Consider the following 18,760-nt stretch of genomic DNA (forward strand, 5'->3'; position numbering starts at 1 on the left):
CATTTTCTCAGCAACCGTTGGTCCGATTGGCATGAAATTTTCACCATAGGAGCGCCTCCTCCTGCAGAATATTTTAATGATAATCATGACGTCATAGGGCACGTGGTACAGGCGCCATTTTGGAAAAACTTCGCACCTCAACATCTCTGAAACCACTCCATGGAAAAAATTGGGACCTGGCTCATTGTCAAGTACTCCCCTTGGGGAATAACATATGTTAATGATGATGACATCGGTGCCTTCGTTATGACGTCATAATTCGACAAGTACAACACTTATCCGATCATTATTTTAAAATTTCAGCAACTGTTGGTCTGATGGACACGAAATTTTCATCATAGGAGCACCTCCTCCTTTCGAATATTTTAATGATAATCATGACGTCATAGGTCATGTGGTACAGGCGCCATCTTGGAAAAACCCAAAACATTTGCACCTCTATATCTCCAAAACTGCTGCATGGAATTTTTGTTAACATGGCTCATTGTAAAGAACTCCATATGGGGAATATGTGTTGTTAATGATGACGTCATTGGTGCTATAATTATGACGTCATAATTCGACAGGGACAACACAGTCTGATCAGTTTGAAATGTATTGAGCATGATCTATGCAACAATTATATTAGAGAATATAAATTTATGATGTCATCACTCACGTGGTTTGGCAGCCATATTGGATCAAAGAAAAAAATGTTCAAAAACAGAAGAGTTGGTTCGCAATAAGTTGACTGCGCAGGGTAAGTATTCCATGAATACCATCTAGTTCCTTAAATTATTCAGTAACAAAACTATTTCTTTCCCCATCTCTGCTTTAATTACTCCTCCTCTCTCTCTCTCACTCTGCCAACTTAAACCTTACGACAATTCTTGAAATCTGTAATCTTTCTATTCTGTAATTTGCAAATGTCCTTCTACCCCATTGATTGTTCTTTTTCCTTTCCTTTCTGTTCCATTCTTGGATCTTTCGCAAACCTGCGCCCTGTCCCCCGCCACTTTCCTACAGCACTGTCTTTGTCCGTGCCTTTAATCATCCTTCTTACCATCCCAATCCTGATGCTGGTCTTTATCAATCTGCACTTGGAATTCTCAAGTCAAACCCATTTTAGAACGAGTGTGGGATTATGGTGGTGACCCCCTTCACACCCATATCCTCACAGACATAATCTCCTTCAGACCCAGGCCACACCACACCCACTCTGCCTCCCCACACCTCAAAACCAGCAACACCATGCCCTGGTTTGTCCCACTCCACCCTATGTCCTCTCACCCTGCATCCCTAAACCCCAGCTAGATCCCACCTCTGCACATCACCCATGCCCCACCCGCTATCCACTCCACCCATTTGATGGCCCCTCTCCGCTCTCCCCACACCATGTCCCCTCTTTGCTCCCCCATGCCCCACACCATCTTGGCAAACCCATTTCTCCAATTCTACTCCTCATCTCTCACTAATTAGTTTTCTTATTCAATGTCTCCATTCATTGCCACAGACAGACCCAGCCCCCATGAAGACATAATAAAGACAGCTAGCACGTAATGCATCATTCAGGGAAAAATCTCATAATATACCTTTCAAAACAATCACCTCAGTAATTACAAGATTGTGCCAAAAATGTCCCAAAGGCTCAGGATAATATCAAGTTAATCAAGTTTGAAAACTTCACTCACCATCTTCCTCACCAGCATCATACTCTGCATCATCATCTGCACCTGAGCAAGTCACCTCACTCGTATGGATGTCCTTGAAAGATAAATGGTGCATCATCAGGCCTGAAACGGCTCCAAATGAACTCCATACTTCAAAGTGGTCAGGATTACTAGACAGTTGCTTATTTTAAGATTCGTCACATTTCTATAATTTCAAGGTTTTCTATGGAATATCTGTGTTAAATCTTCAAATTACAAAAAGAATGAGAACTGCGAGCAGTGATGATAGGCTTCCAGGCAATATGGTTGCCACACGATGTGACTGATGACATCATCATTTTCAATAAATTTTCCTCATGGGAAGTTGATCACATCTGTAATGTGTGGTTTGGATCGGTTGAGCAGTTCTAGAGATGTAGACTTGCAAATATTTTTTCCTTAAATATAAGATGGCAGCCATGCAATGTGACTGATGATGTCATAGTTTGCAAAAAAAAAAAATTCCTCATGTGAAGTCGATCATACGTATGACGTTTTGGATTTGATCCGTTGAGCGGTTCGGGAGATATATATTTTAAAATATTTCTTTCCTTAAATCCAAGATAGCCAGCGTATCACGTGACTGATGATGTCATAGTTCAGAAACATTTTTCATGATGGGGAGTTGATCATATATATGCAATTTCGTATTGATCTGTTCAGCAGTTCTGTAGAAAAATGTTTAAAGGTTTTCCTTAAATTCAAGATGGCTGCCATACCACGTGACTGATGACATCATAGTTTACAAAGATTTCCCCAATCCTGATGGTGGTCTTCATCTATCTGCCCTTGGAATTCTCAAGTCAAACGCATTTTGTAACGAGTGCAGGATTACAGTGGTAAACCCCATCATGCGCATACCCTCACGGACATAATATCCTTCAGAGTTAGGTCCCCCCACACCCGCTCTGCTTCCACTCCCCCGTCCCCAGCAACACCATGTCCAAACAACATAAAACCCAGCAACGTCAATACAACAAAATCAATCCATGAATGTCCGAGAAATGGTTGAGGACGCGTTTAAGTAACAAAATGGCCACCAGTCGGCCATCTTGGATCTGATGTCGAAAACAAATGACGTGCATATGTAACCCATCATTCATTATCTGTGTGCCAAGTTTGAACAAGATCGGTAAATGCATGTCCGAGAAATGGTTGAGGACATGTTCAACATGGAATGGTTGAGGACATGTTCAACATCCATGACATGTACATGGACATGCATGTGGACATGTTCCACCTCTTACAAATCCTGGTGGGGTCTTGTCAAATCTGTTTCTGGTGTTTGTTCCCCCCTCCATCCCCTCCCTTACCTCAAACGGCTACACAGCTGACTCCGCACATGAAAAAGCAGATTGCCTCACCTCTGTGTTTGCCTCAAAATCTTGTGTTCCAAACCCGTCTCTCTGTACCCACCGTACCCAGTCGAACCCAGCTGATCCTGGACTCTGTGTCCTTCTCTCCTGACAAGGTGGAGAAGTTTCTGTCAATCCTCGACTCTGATTCTGCAACTAGACCTGATGGCATCAGCCCATGGGTCCTAAAATCCTGCTCTGCCGCTCTTTCACACCCTCTCTCTGTTCTCTTCACCATCTCTTTTGATCAAGATCATCTGCCTTCAGCTTCGTATTCAGCCAACATTACCGCTGTACACAAAAAGGTGCAAAAACAGATCCTTGCAACTACAGACCAATCAGCCTGCTCCCAATGATCAGCAAAGTCATGGAATCCAGCATTGCTTCGGATATCAAATCCTTCCTCTTCTCCAATGTCTTGATCTCTGATCATCAATTTGGATTCAGACCAGGTCACTCTACTCTGGACATGCTACTTCTGCTGTCTCAACAATGGATGGAGGTCCTCAATGTCAAACAAGAAATTAGAGCTGTCTCCCTTGATATATCACGTGCCTTCGATACGGTCTGGCACCCCGCTCTGCTCACCAAACTCTCCTCCTATGGTATCCATGGAAATCTCCACGCAAGACTTGCGGACTTCCACTCTGGTCATAATCAGCATGTGGCCCTGAATCGATTTCTCACATCTCTCCTTCCTGTTCAGGCTGGAGTTCCCCAAGGCAGTGTTCTGGGCCTTGTGCTTTTTCTGATCTTCATCAATGATCTCTCCAACTCTCTGGAAAATCCTCTCTATCTCTTTGCTGATGACTCCACTCTCTGCCGCTCCATACCTCATCCCTCAGATCGGCAGTCTGCAGCCTCCTCACTCTCTGCAGACCTGGATAAAATCACAGACTGGTCAAACAAGTAGAACATGTCTTTCAATCCTGACAAATCTCACACTCTCACTATGTCTCTTCGAAAAGACCGTCTGGACAACCCTCCCATCTACTTTCTCAGCAATCCTCTCCAAGAAGTTCTGTCACTCAATCTCTTAGGTCTTACGATCTGCCATGATCTTTCTTGGGAAAAACACATTTCCAAGCTGGCCTCCAAAGCCAGTTGTCGACTGGGCATCCTCCGGCGTGCGAAGTCCTTCCTTGGCACACCTGAGCTCCTCACCACATACAAGGCTTTCATCTGCAACTCAATGGAATACTGCTCTCCCCTCTGGGCTGGTGGTCCTGCCTCACACCTCTCTCGGCTTTACGCTATTGAAACCAAAGCTTTCAGAATCATTGGAATCTCCCACGATGAAGCCGATTGTGAGGTCCTTTCACTTACTCCCCGCAGGCAGGTTGGTGGTCTTTCTGTCTTCTACCGACTCCTCTCTGGCCAAGCCCCCCCCCCCCCCACCCCCTCCAGCCCTGTCTGTGCTGTCCCCCAAGTACTCCTACAGGTCGCACAAGATCTGCCTGCAACCCTCTTCTGGTGAAACTGCCAAAATCAAGACTCTCTGCTCACATTCACTCTTTCATTCCTCTTTTCTCCCACCTCTGGAACAAACTGCCTCACTCTCTTCAATCCCACCCATCCCTCCAGGTCTTAAACCAGCTGTCAACCACCATCTCTTATCTTCCCCCATCCAAAACGTTGATCTTTTCTACCCCTGTTAATTCACCCCAGATCCACTTTTCTGAAATACCGACTGCTTTCCTGGAAGTCCTAGTCCTAGGAGTGTCCATGTGGTTTTTTTTTTTTTTTACCTCTCCCACCCCTCCCCCCCTCCCCCCCTTCCCATGCCTCCTCTCCCCCAAACCTTCCAACTCCCACAGATCTCCCGATGTCCCTGCTCTCAAATGTTGTACTTGTGTGCTTCCCCCTCTCTCCCATCTTGTCTCACGCTCCCTTTATTTCGTCTTACGTGTCGGTTTTTTTTTTTGGCATTAATGTTAGCTCTTACACGAGCCTCGATCTTGTATACAAAAAAAAAAAAAAAAAAAACATCAGGTGGTTTACAACTAAAATGGCCACCAGTCTGCCAATCGGCCATCTTTAATCAGATCACAAAATAATGTGAGGTGCACGTGCATGCAATCATGTACTGTGCTTTTCCCAAGTTTGAACAAAATCAGACCATGCATGTTCGACAAATGATTGGGGACACGATTAATAAAATAGCCAGCGGTCGGCCATCTTGGATCTGATCTCGAAAGAAAATTACGTGCGTATGTAAGACAACATTCCTTATCTGCATGCCAAGTTTGAACAGCATCGGTAAAGGCATCTCTAAGAAACAGTTGAGGCCGTGTTCACCATCGGGTTTTTACAACTAAAATGGCGGCCAGTCGGCCATCTTTGATCGCATTGCGAAACAAAGTCATGTGCATATGTATAGAACCACCTTTGGAGGTCATTTTTCCCCGCCGAGCGGGGGTTGGCCTTTTTCAGGCACCATGGTCCCAGCAATGTTTTACGGACGGATGCCCTTCCTGCCACCAACCCTGTTAGTCGCCTCTTGCGACACAGAGGGAATTACCAGTAAGCTGGTACTCAATTTGCCGACGTCAGAAGGATGACAGGCTGAGTCAACCCCGCTGGCATTAATTAAGTGATCGACCCGGATTCGAAACCAGGATCCTATGATCCCGAGCTGGCAAGTGGTATGGCTAAGCCAACACCAGGCTTGATCTGCATATTATGTATATCGTCATGTATTGTCTTTGGCCAAGTATGAACAAAATCAGTCCATACATCTATGTATGGTTGCAGATGCACGCACGGACGGACGGACGGACGAGACCCAATCCATAAGTCCCGCTTCGGACTAAGTCCAGCAGGGGCTTATAAGGGACGAGTAAAGATCCAAAGTTTGCGAGGTAAACCACTCTGGGATTCGCTATGATCCAAAATCGAAAAATTGAATTCTGAGCGGTTGTGCGGGCTACTGTCTTGTATTAATGTCACGTTTCTGAAGAATCAACCAGGTGATAAGGGAGGCACAGCAAAAATTTAACAGATGGACGGACAGATGGACATCCGGACACCACAACCCATTGTATAAGTTAATCTCTTCGAGAATCGAGATGAGATGATATAAAAATGGTAGTTGTTACTGCCTTGCTTGACGGTCAGGATTTTAAAAGTATAGAGCATGGACAACAAGCCATAAGTTGGCAACCATTGTACAGGGCCGAGGGTTGATCAGCTCAAGGGCCTCCCCTCATGAGACTATTACAAGGAAGCAGCACATATGATTTTTTAGGTCATGTCATCTCGATTCTCGAAGAGAACTTGTAAAAAATAATATTGATCGTGATGTCCGGATGTCTGTCCGTCTGCCCGTTAACGTTTTTGCCATATTTGCTACACTTCCCTTATCACCCGGCTGATTATTCTGAAACTTGACACGTAAATACAAGACAGTAGCCCGCACAATCGCTCGGGCTTCCACTTACCAACTGATTGCACTGAAACCCGATACAGCCCTTCTACTTGATGGTCCACATGATCACACGAGCTTAGATTTTTCGATTTCGGATCATGGAGGCCTCATGGAGGGAGAGTGAGGGAGGTCACCCCCTGAAACTTTGGATCACTACTCGTCCCTTATTTACTAACCAATTGCTCTGAAACCTGATGCAGCCCTTCTAATCAATGGTCCTCGGGATCGACTGGCCTTCGATGTTTTGATTTAGTATCAGGGATCCAAAGGGATCAGAGGGGCTGGCTCTCAGGAGGTTCCTCCCAAATAAGCAGAGGACTGAACTAGAACTACAAGAGATGACCGTAAGCCTGCTCGGGACTATTTTTAGTCTTCGGTAGGACTCAACCAGGGTCAGGATATAACTTCATCCCTCCCAGAGTCAAAGCAGATGCTCCAACTACAATGCCATTGAATTTGGTTCACCTGTACACATTTGGGTTTGACCTGCAGGTTTGGATTACAGATTTGTCTCAGAGTCCTTGCAGCTGAGGCAGTTTTGCCAGCTCAATGCCAATTACATGAGGCATCAGCATATACGTATCCACATTGAACTCATCTACCTGTTTCACCCGTGTTGGGACCATTCAGGATAAGGCCTGCTCCAAACTGACGAATACATGATTTATTGATTACAGCTGCATAATTCAATAATGACAAGTTGTACTGCTATATACAATAAATGTTTGTAAAAGTAAATACTGCTAATCCCCGTCATGACAAAGCATTTGGAGGTTGTCCATGGTTCAGTGACAAATCATAAAAGAGCCCTTGAAACAAATATGAGAACAGAACATGCTTCACTGCTAAAACATCACAACAAGCTTATCAAAAAGCAATCGAAATAAAAGAGGGAAAGCAGAGTTCCACTTTGACACCCATTTTTTTTTTCTTCTTTTGTTTTTTCTACAACAAATGCAACAAAACGTATCGTGATACAAGAAAGAAAATTGTAGATACCTTCACAAGCGGGCCCTCCTCATGTTGTTCCACGTCCACATCTTCCTCCTCCTCCTCATCATCGTCATCAGTCCCCTCATGTTTCTTCACATCCTCACTTTCTATGAGGACAGCTGTGCTGCGATTCTGCTCACACCCATCATTAGGACTCCGAGATCCTTCGTCATTGGCAGCCAGCTTGTCAGAATTGTTTCTATTCATGTGGCAGACACTCTGACGCATTTCAGGAGGTAAGGAGCGAAGCAGCTCTTCTAAGGGCAGATTGCCTTCTTGCTGCAACAGTTCAATCTCACGCTTGTGCTCACCCACACCGATGGAGGCAACCTCCTCCTCCAATGCTATAGTTTCCTCATCGTCATCCTCATCCTCTGGCTCAAAATCCTCATCCTCTGCCATAGGGTAACGGGGATTTTAAACCAAATCAGTTATTACAAATACCTATAAAATGTCAGCACGTGAAATGTTTCAATGATTTTCAATTTCTCAGATTTTGCAAAGCACAAATATATATGTCCCAAGCATGAGTTGTTCAGAGTTAATCTGCATTGTTCTTCGAGATTATTGAATAACAATGACAATGCTGAAAGTATGTTGAGGGATAGGTGTACCATGTGTTAATTTTTGGGTGAAATGATGTCATAACCAGAAAAGTGGCAAATAATGTTCCGTCAGACGCTTTTGGATAATGTTGTGTCATAATGTTTGGAAGTGAATGAAAATATCACCGCGAGGATTTATAAGAGAGTATCTGTCATGCAACCAAAATGATATTTTATTTGAGAACAAAGACTCAGAACAGAAGTATGACTTTTCCATCACAATGGCCTTACAATGAGATAAGGTAAGATGCATGCCAAGCTGGAATATACCTCTCAAAGTAAGGAAGGAGGGAGGGTGAAGGATCTAAGGAGCGACAGCATTATGAGAGGGGTTGCAGAGCACAGGGTGAAAAAAAAAGACAAAAGTGTACAAGGGGAAGAGAGTTCAAGAGTTCAGCTGAGGTATATGTCTGCAAAAACCTATGAGATCTACAGCATGTCTTCCATCACTACCTTTAACAAGGTAACAAGAAAGAGCAATCAGATATTGCAGACCCTCGCCAGGATGTGTTTTCACTGGTTTTTACGGCTTTTGTGTTAAAACAAATATGGCGGCCGAACCACGTGACCGATGACGTCATCATTATTATTTTTTCCTTCACCAATTTATCCCTAGATTATGCTCAAGAAATTTCATCTTGATCGGATGATGTTTTATACTTGTCGAATTATGACGTCATAATGGAGGCACCTATGACATCATCATTAACATATTTTATTCCCCATCGAGAGTTCTTTACCATGAGCCATGTCTCAATTTTTTCTATTCAGCGCTTTCGGAGATATAGAGGTGCAAAGTTTTTCGGTTTTTCCAAAATGGCGGCCGGACCACGTGACCTATGATGTCATAATTACCATTAAAAGATTATACAGGTGGAGTTGCAACTATGGTGACAAATTCCTGTCAATCGGACCAACGGTTCCAGAGAAAATCATATTTATTCTGTGCGGACAAACAAACAGACAGGCGGACAAACAAACAGACAGACGGACGGACTCAAATGCAATACCCTCTCCTCTGGCGAGGGTAAAAATCAATTTTAAAAGGAAAATACACAAACAATTTGGTGTTCATATCTGCTGACTTTTATCCCTTCAATGGAGGGATTAATTCCCAGCATAGGATAAAGAAATAAATAAATAAATAAATAAAACACCTTCACAGGCCATTTTCCCCCGCAAAGCGGGGGTTGGCCTTTTTCGGGGACCGTGGTTGTTGTTGTTTTTTGGTCCCCTTTTTGAAGCAATGTTTTACGGCCGGATGCCCTTCCTGCCGCCAACCCTTTTTGTCGCCTTTTACGACAAACAGGGAATTACCAGTGAACTGTTCAGGCTGGAGTTCCACAAGGCAGTGTTCTAGGCCCTGTCCTTTTTCTGGTCTTCATCAATGATCTCTCTGACTCTCTTGAAAATCCTCTGTATCTCTTTGCTGATGACTCTACTCTCTGTCGCTCCATTCTTCATCCCTCAGATCGGCAGTCTGCTGCCTCCTCACTCTCTGCAGACCTGGACAAAATCACAGACTGGGCAAACAAGTGGAACATGTCTTTCAATCCTGACAAATCTCACACTCTTACGATGTCTCTCCGAAAAGACCGACTGGACAACCCTCCCATCCACTTTCTGAATAATCCTCTCCAAGAAGTTCTGTCACTCAAGCTTTTGGGTCTCACTATCTGCCATGATCTTTCCTGGGAAAACCACATTTCAAATCTGGCCTCCAAAGCCAGTCGCCGACTGGGCATCCTCCGTCGTGCGAAGTCCTTCCTTGGCACACCTGAGCTCCTCACCACATACAAGGCTTTCATCCGCAGCTCAATGGAATACTGCTCTCCCCTCTGGGCTGGTGCTCCTGCCTCACACCTAGCTCGTCTTCACGCTGTTGAAACCAAAGCATTCAGAATCATTGGAATCTCCCGTGATGAAGCTAACTCCAAGGGCCTCTCACTCACTCACCGCAGGCAGGTTGGTGGTCTTTCCATCTTCTACCGACTCCTCTCTGGCCTTGCCCCCCCAGCTCTCTCTGGGCTCTGTCCCGCAAATATTCCTACAGGTCGCACAAGATCTGCCTGCAACCCTCTTATGGTCAAACTGCCAAAATCAAGACTCTCTGCTCACCTTCACTCCTTCATTCCTCTTTTCTCCCGCCTCTGGAACAAACTCCCTCACTCTCTTCAATCCCACTCCACCCTCCAGGTCTTTAAAACAGCTGTTCACCACCATCTCTTATCTTCCCCCATCCAAAACCTTGATCTTTTCTACCCCCGCTAATTTCACCCCAATTCCACTTTTTTGAAATACCAACTTCTGTCCTGGAAGTCATTGGTGTCCTTGTGTTTTATACTTCTCCCTCCACCCCCCCCCCCCCTTCCCATGCCTCCTCCCCCCAAGCCCTCTCCCTTCCACACATCTCCCTGCTCTCAAATGTTGTGTTTGTGTGCTTCACCTTCTCTCCCCATCTTGTTTTACGCTCCCGCTTTTTATATATTTTGTTTGTCTGGTTGATTTGTTTGTGAAGTAAATGTTAGCTCTTTCACGAGCCTCGATTCAGTATACAAAAAAAAAAAAAAAAAAAAAAAAAAAAAAAAACTGGTACTCAATTAGCCGACCTCGGAAGGATGACAGGCTGAGTCAACCACCCTGGCGTTAATTCAGCGATCGACCGGGATTCGAACCCAGGATCCTAGGATCCCGAGCTGGTACCCTGACCGCTAAGCCAACACCAGGTTGGTCCCAGCATAGGATAAATGGAAACAATGGATAACTCACAAACATAGTTTGAACTGATTGACAAGATTCTGCACAGATGAGCATATGACAAAACTAGAACGGGCACTCGGTAGAGCGCATACCTTCGCCGCAGCTACTGTTCTGTACTTGGCATGGGAGTGTAGGGAACAGAACAACAAAAATACGATTTTGACCTTTTCGTGACCTTGACCTTGACCTTTGACCCGATTGCTCCCAAAATCTAATCAAATGTGTCCCGTATAATAACCAATCATCCCACCAAATTTCATGCAATTCGGTTGAATACTTTTTGAGTTATGCGAATAACATACACACACACACACAGACATACAAATAAATACACAGCGATCAAAACATAACCTTCCGCTTTTGCGAAGGTAATGAGCACACAGTGTTGTTGTTAATACAATGCAGATTGTTGCCAATTAGTTCAGATCCATGATCTCCATCTGATCTGTTGTCACAAAACATCTAAGACAGCCCAATAACGGGTGACAGATCTGAAGTCATTTCCTGGGAGAGCTGCCAAAACTAGAACAACGTGTACACGGGAAAGACAGAAGGAGTGCCAACCTCAGGTATTTGGTACAGTTTGGTGACCACACACCCAGTTGTTGGGGTTAGACAGGAAATTAATTTGGAAGAGGGAACAAAAATTATACATTTTAACTGAAGCAAGCAGAGACGGTTGATATTGAAAGACAAACAACCACAGCTGAAACAGCATAATTATGATAGATTTAACCAAAAGAGTACCTTCCAATCACAAAGATTGTCAGACACAGGGAGTTGAGAAGTAAAGGGTACGAAGCCTGCAATTTACCTGCACAGTGGGCATGGCAGAGGCTTACGCGTAACATGCTAACTCAGTTATCATCCCTGGAAAAGCAAGGATGGAATCCATATCTGAATAGCTTATGATCCACACACAGTTCACAAGGAGTACAGAACAAGGGTGATGAAGTAGACACAAAAGGAGATGAAGCCAGACCATTATTTTGGGAGTCTGAGCCATGGCACCCATGTGAAAGATATCGTCCCATAACAATGTAAAACTTTCTTTATGAGAAACAGTCTGATTTTATATACTTTGATTCCAAACAATTGGATGGCACATTTTGATGTGGTTTAAATGCCACAAAACTAACCAACCAGATACAGGGAAGTTGTAATATAGTCGGCCTGTAGCAGGCTAAAATATATGTGTTTCTCAAAGATCAAATGAGGATGAAATGAGCAAATTTACAAACTCTCTTTGGAGAATAAGGCTGTGATACATTAAAAGTGGGTCTGTAAAATAGGAATGTGGGTGTGTCGTTTCAAAAGGTATTGATGAGAAAACAGTACTATATTACAATTCAATATATATATACTGAAACGCAAAAGAAACTTACCACCTTTGAAACCTTTAAATATCAACAATAACACTGTGTGTAGTAAATGTGTGAACCTATTTGTGGACAATATTGTCCTCACTGTCAGACAAAACGGTCATGGATCGTCACTTGAACCTTCAATGGTCACTTCATAGCACAGCTGTTGAACAGCCATTTTGACTGTCAGTGATTAGCCAAGGGGTACGGGATGATTTTAATGAGCTGCACGTGATGTCTTGATATTGGCTTTAAAAAGGCCAGTGCAAAATGGGCATTTCAATCAACATGCCACGATTGTCAAGGGATCAACGGCAGCATGCCCTTGGCATGCTGCAAGGCGGACTGAGCTACCGTGAGGTGGCACGTCGCCTTGGCTGTTCACACCAGACAATATCGGCCCTGGTGGACAGAGACACCCTCCACAACTCTGCAGATGACAGACCTCGATCAGGGAGGCCAAGAGTCACCACTGCAAGGCAGGACAGGCAGATGGTCCGAAGTCACCTGCGGGATCGATTCCGTCCAGCATCCCGCACTGCGGCAGAAACTCCGGGGCGTGCAAACCCACGGATCTCCAATGATACTGCACGAAGACGACTGCATGACTATTACAGTCATGCAAGAAACTTACCACTTGTTTGAAATGTAATAAAATTGTAACAGTTCAAAATAAAACAAACCAACAATTGCTAATTGAAACATTGGCATTTTATTGATGACATGTCAAGTTTTTGACCAAGATACACCATTTCATCAGTTTGTTCTACAGTGCAGAACAGCACAGGGTGCAATGTCAGTCCCCTTTCAATAGCGTGTGTGGCCACCATTGTTTGGAGTGCATCGTCGGCGTATACTGCCAACCAGTCTTTGGATGGATTGCTGCTGGATTCTGTCCCACTCAGTCCTCAATGTCTGAAGCAGCTCTCCCAGTGTCCTGGCCCTGCCAACTACGCATCTCCCAAGCTCATCCCACAGGTGCTCTATGGGATTCAGGTCAGGGGAGAGCGCAGGTCACTGCATGGTGTTGATGTTCTCGCCTTGGAGAAATGCAGTGGTAAAGCGAGCAGCATGGGGACGAGCGTTGTCATGCTGAAAGGTTCTCAGTTCTGGGTGGTCTAGCAGGAATGGCAGCAGATGAGGTCGCAGGATGTTATCCACATACCGCTGGGCGTTAAGATTCCCATCCACAACCACCAGTGGCGTCCTGTACCGGCCCGATATGGTGGCCCACACCATCAAACTTGGGCCACCCCACCTGTTGGCCTGACGCACGCAACAATCGGCATATCACTCGCCAGTTCTTCTCCAGACACGCTCACGCCCAACAGGACTGTCCACACAGAACCTTGACTCATCGCTGAAAGCGACCTCGTTCCACTGCGCCAAGGTACACTGCTGATGCTGCTGGCACCATCTCTGTCAGTTGCGGCGATGGGCAGCCGTCATCACGGGGCCTCTGTATGGTCTTCTGGCAGTCAGACCATAGTCATGCAGTCGTCTTCGTGCAGTATCATGGGAGATCCGTGGGTTTGCACGCCCCGGAGTTTCTGCCACAGTGCGGGATGCTGGACGGAATCGATCCCGTAGGTGACTTCGGACCATCTGCCTGTCCTGCCTTGCAGTGGTGACTCTTGGCCTCCCTGATCGAGGTCTGTCATCTGCAGAGTTGTGGAGGGTGTCTCTGTCCACCAGGGCCGATATCGTCTGGTGTGAACAGCCAATGCGACATGCCACCTCACGGTAGCTCAGTCCGCCTTGCAGCATGCCCAGGGCACGCTGCCGTTTATCCCTTGACAATCGTGGCATGTTGATTGAAATGCCCATTTTGCACTGGCCTTTTTAAAGCCAATATCAAGACATCACGTGCAGCTCATTAAAATCATCCCGTACCCCTTGGCTAATCACTGACAGTCAAAATGGCTGTTCAACAGCTGTGCTATGAAGTGACCATCCGTGACCGTTTTGTCTGACAGTGAGGACACTATTGTCCACAAATAAGTTCACACATTTACTACACGCAGTGTTATTGTTGATATTTAAAGGTTTCAAAGGTGGTAAGTTTCTTTTGCGTTTCAGTATATATATATACAGGGTGAGTCAAAAGTAGCGCCCAATTTTTGTGTATGTATATATATATATATATATATATATATATATATATATATATATATATATATATATATATACAGTCGTCCCTCGCTATATCGCGGTTCACTTTTCGCGGCTTCAGTACATCGCGGGTTTTTCTCGCTAGTATATGTAAAATTATATCGCGGATTTTTCGCTATATCGCGGGATTTTGCGGTATAAATGTATTTTTATATACTATTATTTTAAATATTTTTGTGGTAAAATAAGCATTTTCTAGCCTAAAAAATTAAAAAACGTAAAAAAATAAGAAAAATACGGTAATTAAAACATATTACAAGAAATAAAATACTGTACATAGTGTACAGTAGAAGGGTAGACAAAGAGACAAAGAGTCGTGCGTATGGAAAACGCAGATGCGGCAGCTTCCACTTGCGCTAGTTACCCACGTAATGGGTAACTGTAATGCTCTTTCTGGCTGTGCAGTACATTCATCATGGTCATCACCTTCATCGTCATCAGTACTGCACAGCTAATTCATCATCATCTTCATCACGCAAGTTGTTGTATTGAAGAGCCGGGGCTCTTGCTTGATACGGACGAAATGACGGGCAAGACACAAACTCGTCCGAGAAGATATTTATTCTCAAAACCAACTCGGGAACACTGAAAAGCCCGTTTATCGGGCTGCATTATAAAGCACAACCAGAAACCGAAACCGAAAGCCACGCCTCTCAAGCGTGGCGTGCTTCGGTGGTCACGTGATCAACAGGTGTAGCTGATTATACCCGCACGCGCGGCACGCTTTGGTGGTCACGTGACCAGCCACTCTTGCGCCGTGGATCCCCGCCGGTGACGTCACCGGCTGGAGCAAGGAGTTTCTGATGCTGGTCTCGCTTGGGGGACCCATGGGTCGCTACAGTATCTTCAATGGTGAGTACCCATTAGAATTTTATATGTTGTTAAAATTACGTATGTTTAAGAGTGTAAAAAGTGCTTAAGAGTATAGGAAGTGTTTATAAGAGTATGGGAAAGGCTAATAAGAGTGTGGGAAAGGTTAATAAGAGTGTGGGAAAGGTTAATAAGAGTGTGGGGAGGGTCATAAAGCTTTAAAATATATATATAAATAATAAAATAAAAATATGGTCGCTACTTCGCGGATTTTCGTCTATCGCGGGGGGTTCTGGAACGTAACCCCCGCGATAAACGAGGGATCACTGTATATATATATGTATGTATATATGTATGTATATATATATATATATATATATATATATATATATATATATATATATATATATATATATATATATATATATTGTTGCGAATATGGAATTTGGCCTCCATATCCGCTTGTAAATATTCCCCTATTTTCTCCAATACTCCCCAACTTTCCCCAATCCCCCATTCCCTAGTCCCATTGCATGTAAATAACAATCAGTAGAGCCGACCTTCCCCTTATTCCCCCATTAAATGTCGTGCCCAGGTCCACCGCACCACACGTAGACAACTTTCGGACATCTTCCTAGTTATTCTTAGTCTATGTCAGTTAAGGCCTCGTTTCCATTAATTATGACTCTTCGTTGCACCAGAATGTGATTATATGGCATCAGTAGTGAGTTTAGGACCTTTCCCGTACCTCCTCCCATCTTCTTCCCCGTCTACAACAACAGAGGGGCGCTGCGCGGGGGGGGAGTGTGCGTCCTCCCACCGGCTCGGTTCGCCGCCATCGACAATGCGCTCCAGACGATGCGCTCCAGACCATGCGCTCCACGGGGTTACCACGAAGGGGCTCCTTGTCAGCTCCTCGTCAAGGGCGGAGCCGGTAACCCCCCCCCCGCATGCACCCAATGAGAAGCAACGTGCCGATTCCACGAGGCGGAGCTAACGAGCCGAGGGCGTGTCACTCCCCGCCGGATATACGCGGCCACGTAGCGGACGTGACGTCAGATGCGCCCCCAGCTGGAGAAAGAAGGACCTGCGAGGGCTGAAACAGATGCGCCTGAGTTTGGAGAGGCCTGAGAAAGACCCGCCTGAGAAAGAACGTCACCTCTGAGCGCTGCGACGAGACCTCCCCGCATCTCTGGACCGAACCGTGTACCCTGCTTTGAGCCAAGAGTGCACCTTGAGCCATCGATACCCGCTTTCCTGCCATCAACCCCCGTGTGAGTCAGCCGTTGTCCCGTTTGTCTGTCGTCTGTCCGGGAATAATATAAGATTGTGTCTAAGTGCTTGTCTTTCTATGTTGTACCTCTCGTCCCTGTAATCTGACCTTCCGCACGAATATAATCTTCTCCGGAGGTCTTGAGAACCGTATCCCTGGTGTCTGTCATTATAATTCAGCCGTGTGTCTTCTTTTTCCTTATTGAGCCAGCGTGGCGCGGCTTCGTCAACGTTCGAGTACAATCGGGTAATTTGTGCGGACACGACGGCCATTCCGCTCGGCCCACCTTAACATCAAAGTCGTGTCTGTAACAATATATATATATATTTCTGTCAGTTGATTGGTTGCCATTTGTATTACAGTGCACAATAAGGTAGAAATAAATGAATGACATGTTTATCTAACCATTTATTTGGGGGAGAATTATTACGGAAGTGTACCAAGCTGTTTTACTTGCAATTTTCAAAGTGCCCTCCCTCGTGATCGATGCACAATTGCAGCCGAGCAGGCACAGAGTGGCACACACGCTTGCAGAGTTCGATATCAATTTCCTCAAACTTTGAAGTGATTTGAGCCTTAAATTCCTGAATGGTACGAGGCTTTTCACGATAAACAAGGTCTTTCATGAGCCCCCAAAGAAAGAAATCTGGAGGTGTAAGGTCTGGGGAGCGTGGCGGCCACTCGATCGGACCGCGGTGGCCGATCCACTTTCCGGGAAAGTTTTCATCAAGCCACTGACGAACACGACGTCCATAATGAGGTGGAGCTCCATCTTGCTGGAAATAACAGTCCTGATCTTGTACCCTGGGCCAAAAGAAGGTTTGCAGCATATCCAAGTAAATTTCTGCAGTGACAGATCCCTCAAAGAAAAAGGGTCCAGTTATCCCTCATGGAGATATGGCTGCCCAAACTGTCACGCCAGGTAAATTAACCTCCTTCTCAACTGTCACTCTTGGGTTCTCCACAGCCCAGTAGACACAATTGTGTCTGTTAATTGTGCCGTGAAGCTTAAAACATGCCTCATCTGACCACCAGATGTTGTCGAGCATTGTGTCCTCTTCGTCAAGTTTAGCTAAGAACTCTTCGCAAAATTGAAGACGGCGGTCGTCATCTCCATCATGAAGGGCATGCAGTAAGCGTGGAATGTAAGGTTTCCAGTTTTTCTGGTGAAGGATACCGATAACACTTGATTGGCTCACTTCCAACTCTGCAGATAAACGGCGAGTTGACTTTTGCGGACTTTGTTCCAGTCTCCTGATGGCTTCTTCAGCTTTAGCTACATTCGTTGCCGTTTTCGGACAACCGGACTTCTTTGCAGTGGCTACCGACACTGTTGCTTCAAATTTCTCGACAATCAATCGTATGTTTCTTCCATGGGGTGGGTTAATATCGAATTCCTGTGCCAAACGGCGTGCTGCCATCGTAGGTTGTTCATTACATTTGTAGTAATGTTTCACGGCCACAATGCGTCGATTCATTGAAAGGTAATTGATGGTTCAATTTGGTGCAAATTCAGTAACTTTCCAAACTCTCAGCAATAACCTGCAAAACAAAACAAAAATAAATAAATTAAGAAAATTAATAATCTGCAAGACAATTATTAACAACATGACATCCCAGAAAGAATCTGACAGCCGAAAAAACAGAAATCGGGCGCGGGCGCTACTTTTGATTCACCCTGTATACATACATACATACATACATACATACATACATACATAAAAAACACAGTTTGTGTGTGCGTGTGTGTGTGTGTGTGTGTGTGTGTGTGTGTTTGTGTGTGTGTAATGTTACCGATAGGCTCCAAAACGGAGAGGCTCACGTGCTTGATATTTGGCATAGACATGGCCATTGAGCCTGGGAAGAACATGGCCTACCTAAAAAAAAATATTTCATAATATTTCTTTACCATATTTTTACCTCAGCGCATTTCAGCGAGGAATATTATACAAGGAATCTGAGCCGGTGGCAGAGCAGCGTGCTGATTCGCTCAGAGCGATCACGTGATGTTCCATCCCCGCCGCCAGACCATTGAACATAAAACACAGTTTGTATGTGTGTAATGTTACCGATAGACTCCTAAACGGAGAGGCTCACGTACTTGATATTTGGCACAGACATGGCCATTGAGCCTGGGAAGGACATGGCCTACCTAAAAATATTTGACGAGATCCATATTTTTTATTCATATTTACCTCAGCGCATTTCAGCGAGGAACATTATACAAGGAATCTCAGCATGTGCCAGAGCAGCTCGCTGATTCGCTCAGAGCGATCACGTGATGTTCCATCCCCGCCGCCAGACCATTGAACG

At 44.9% G+C, this 18,760-nt stretch overlaps 1 protein-coding gene across 1 annotated transcript in view; it reads right to left on the reverse strand.

The window, feature by feature from the left end:
• SRCAP (Snf2 related CREBBP activator protein) overlaps positions 1 to 18,760 on the reverse strand; it is a 349,731-nt gene that overhangs the window by 183,419 nt on the left and 147,552 nt on the right. Inside the window, exons 11-12 of the mRNA XM_068118884.2 lie at positions 7,470 to 7,858; positions 1,671 to 1,743 (exon numbers count right to left, since the gene is read on the reverse strand). Coding sequence (XP_067974985.2) covers positions 1,671 to 1,743; positions 7,470 to 7,858 — 462 coding nt within the window. The remainder of the gene's footprint in view (positions 1 to 1,670; positions 1,744 to 7,469; positions 7,859 to 18,760) is intronic.

The sequence above is a fragment of the Myxine glutinosa genome, chromosome 6 (genome assembly GCF_964187855.1).
Source record: "Myxine glutinosa chromosome 6, kmMyxGlut1.1, whole genome shotgun sequence".
Lineage (NCBI taxonomy): Eukaryota > Metazoa > Chordata > Myxini > Myxiniformes > Myxinidae > Myxine > Myxine glutinosa.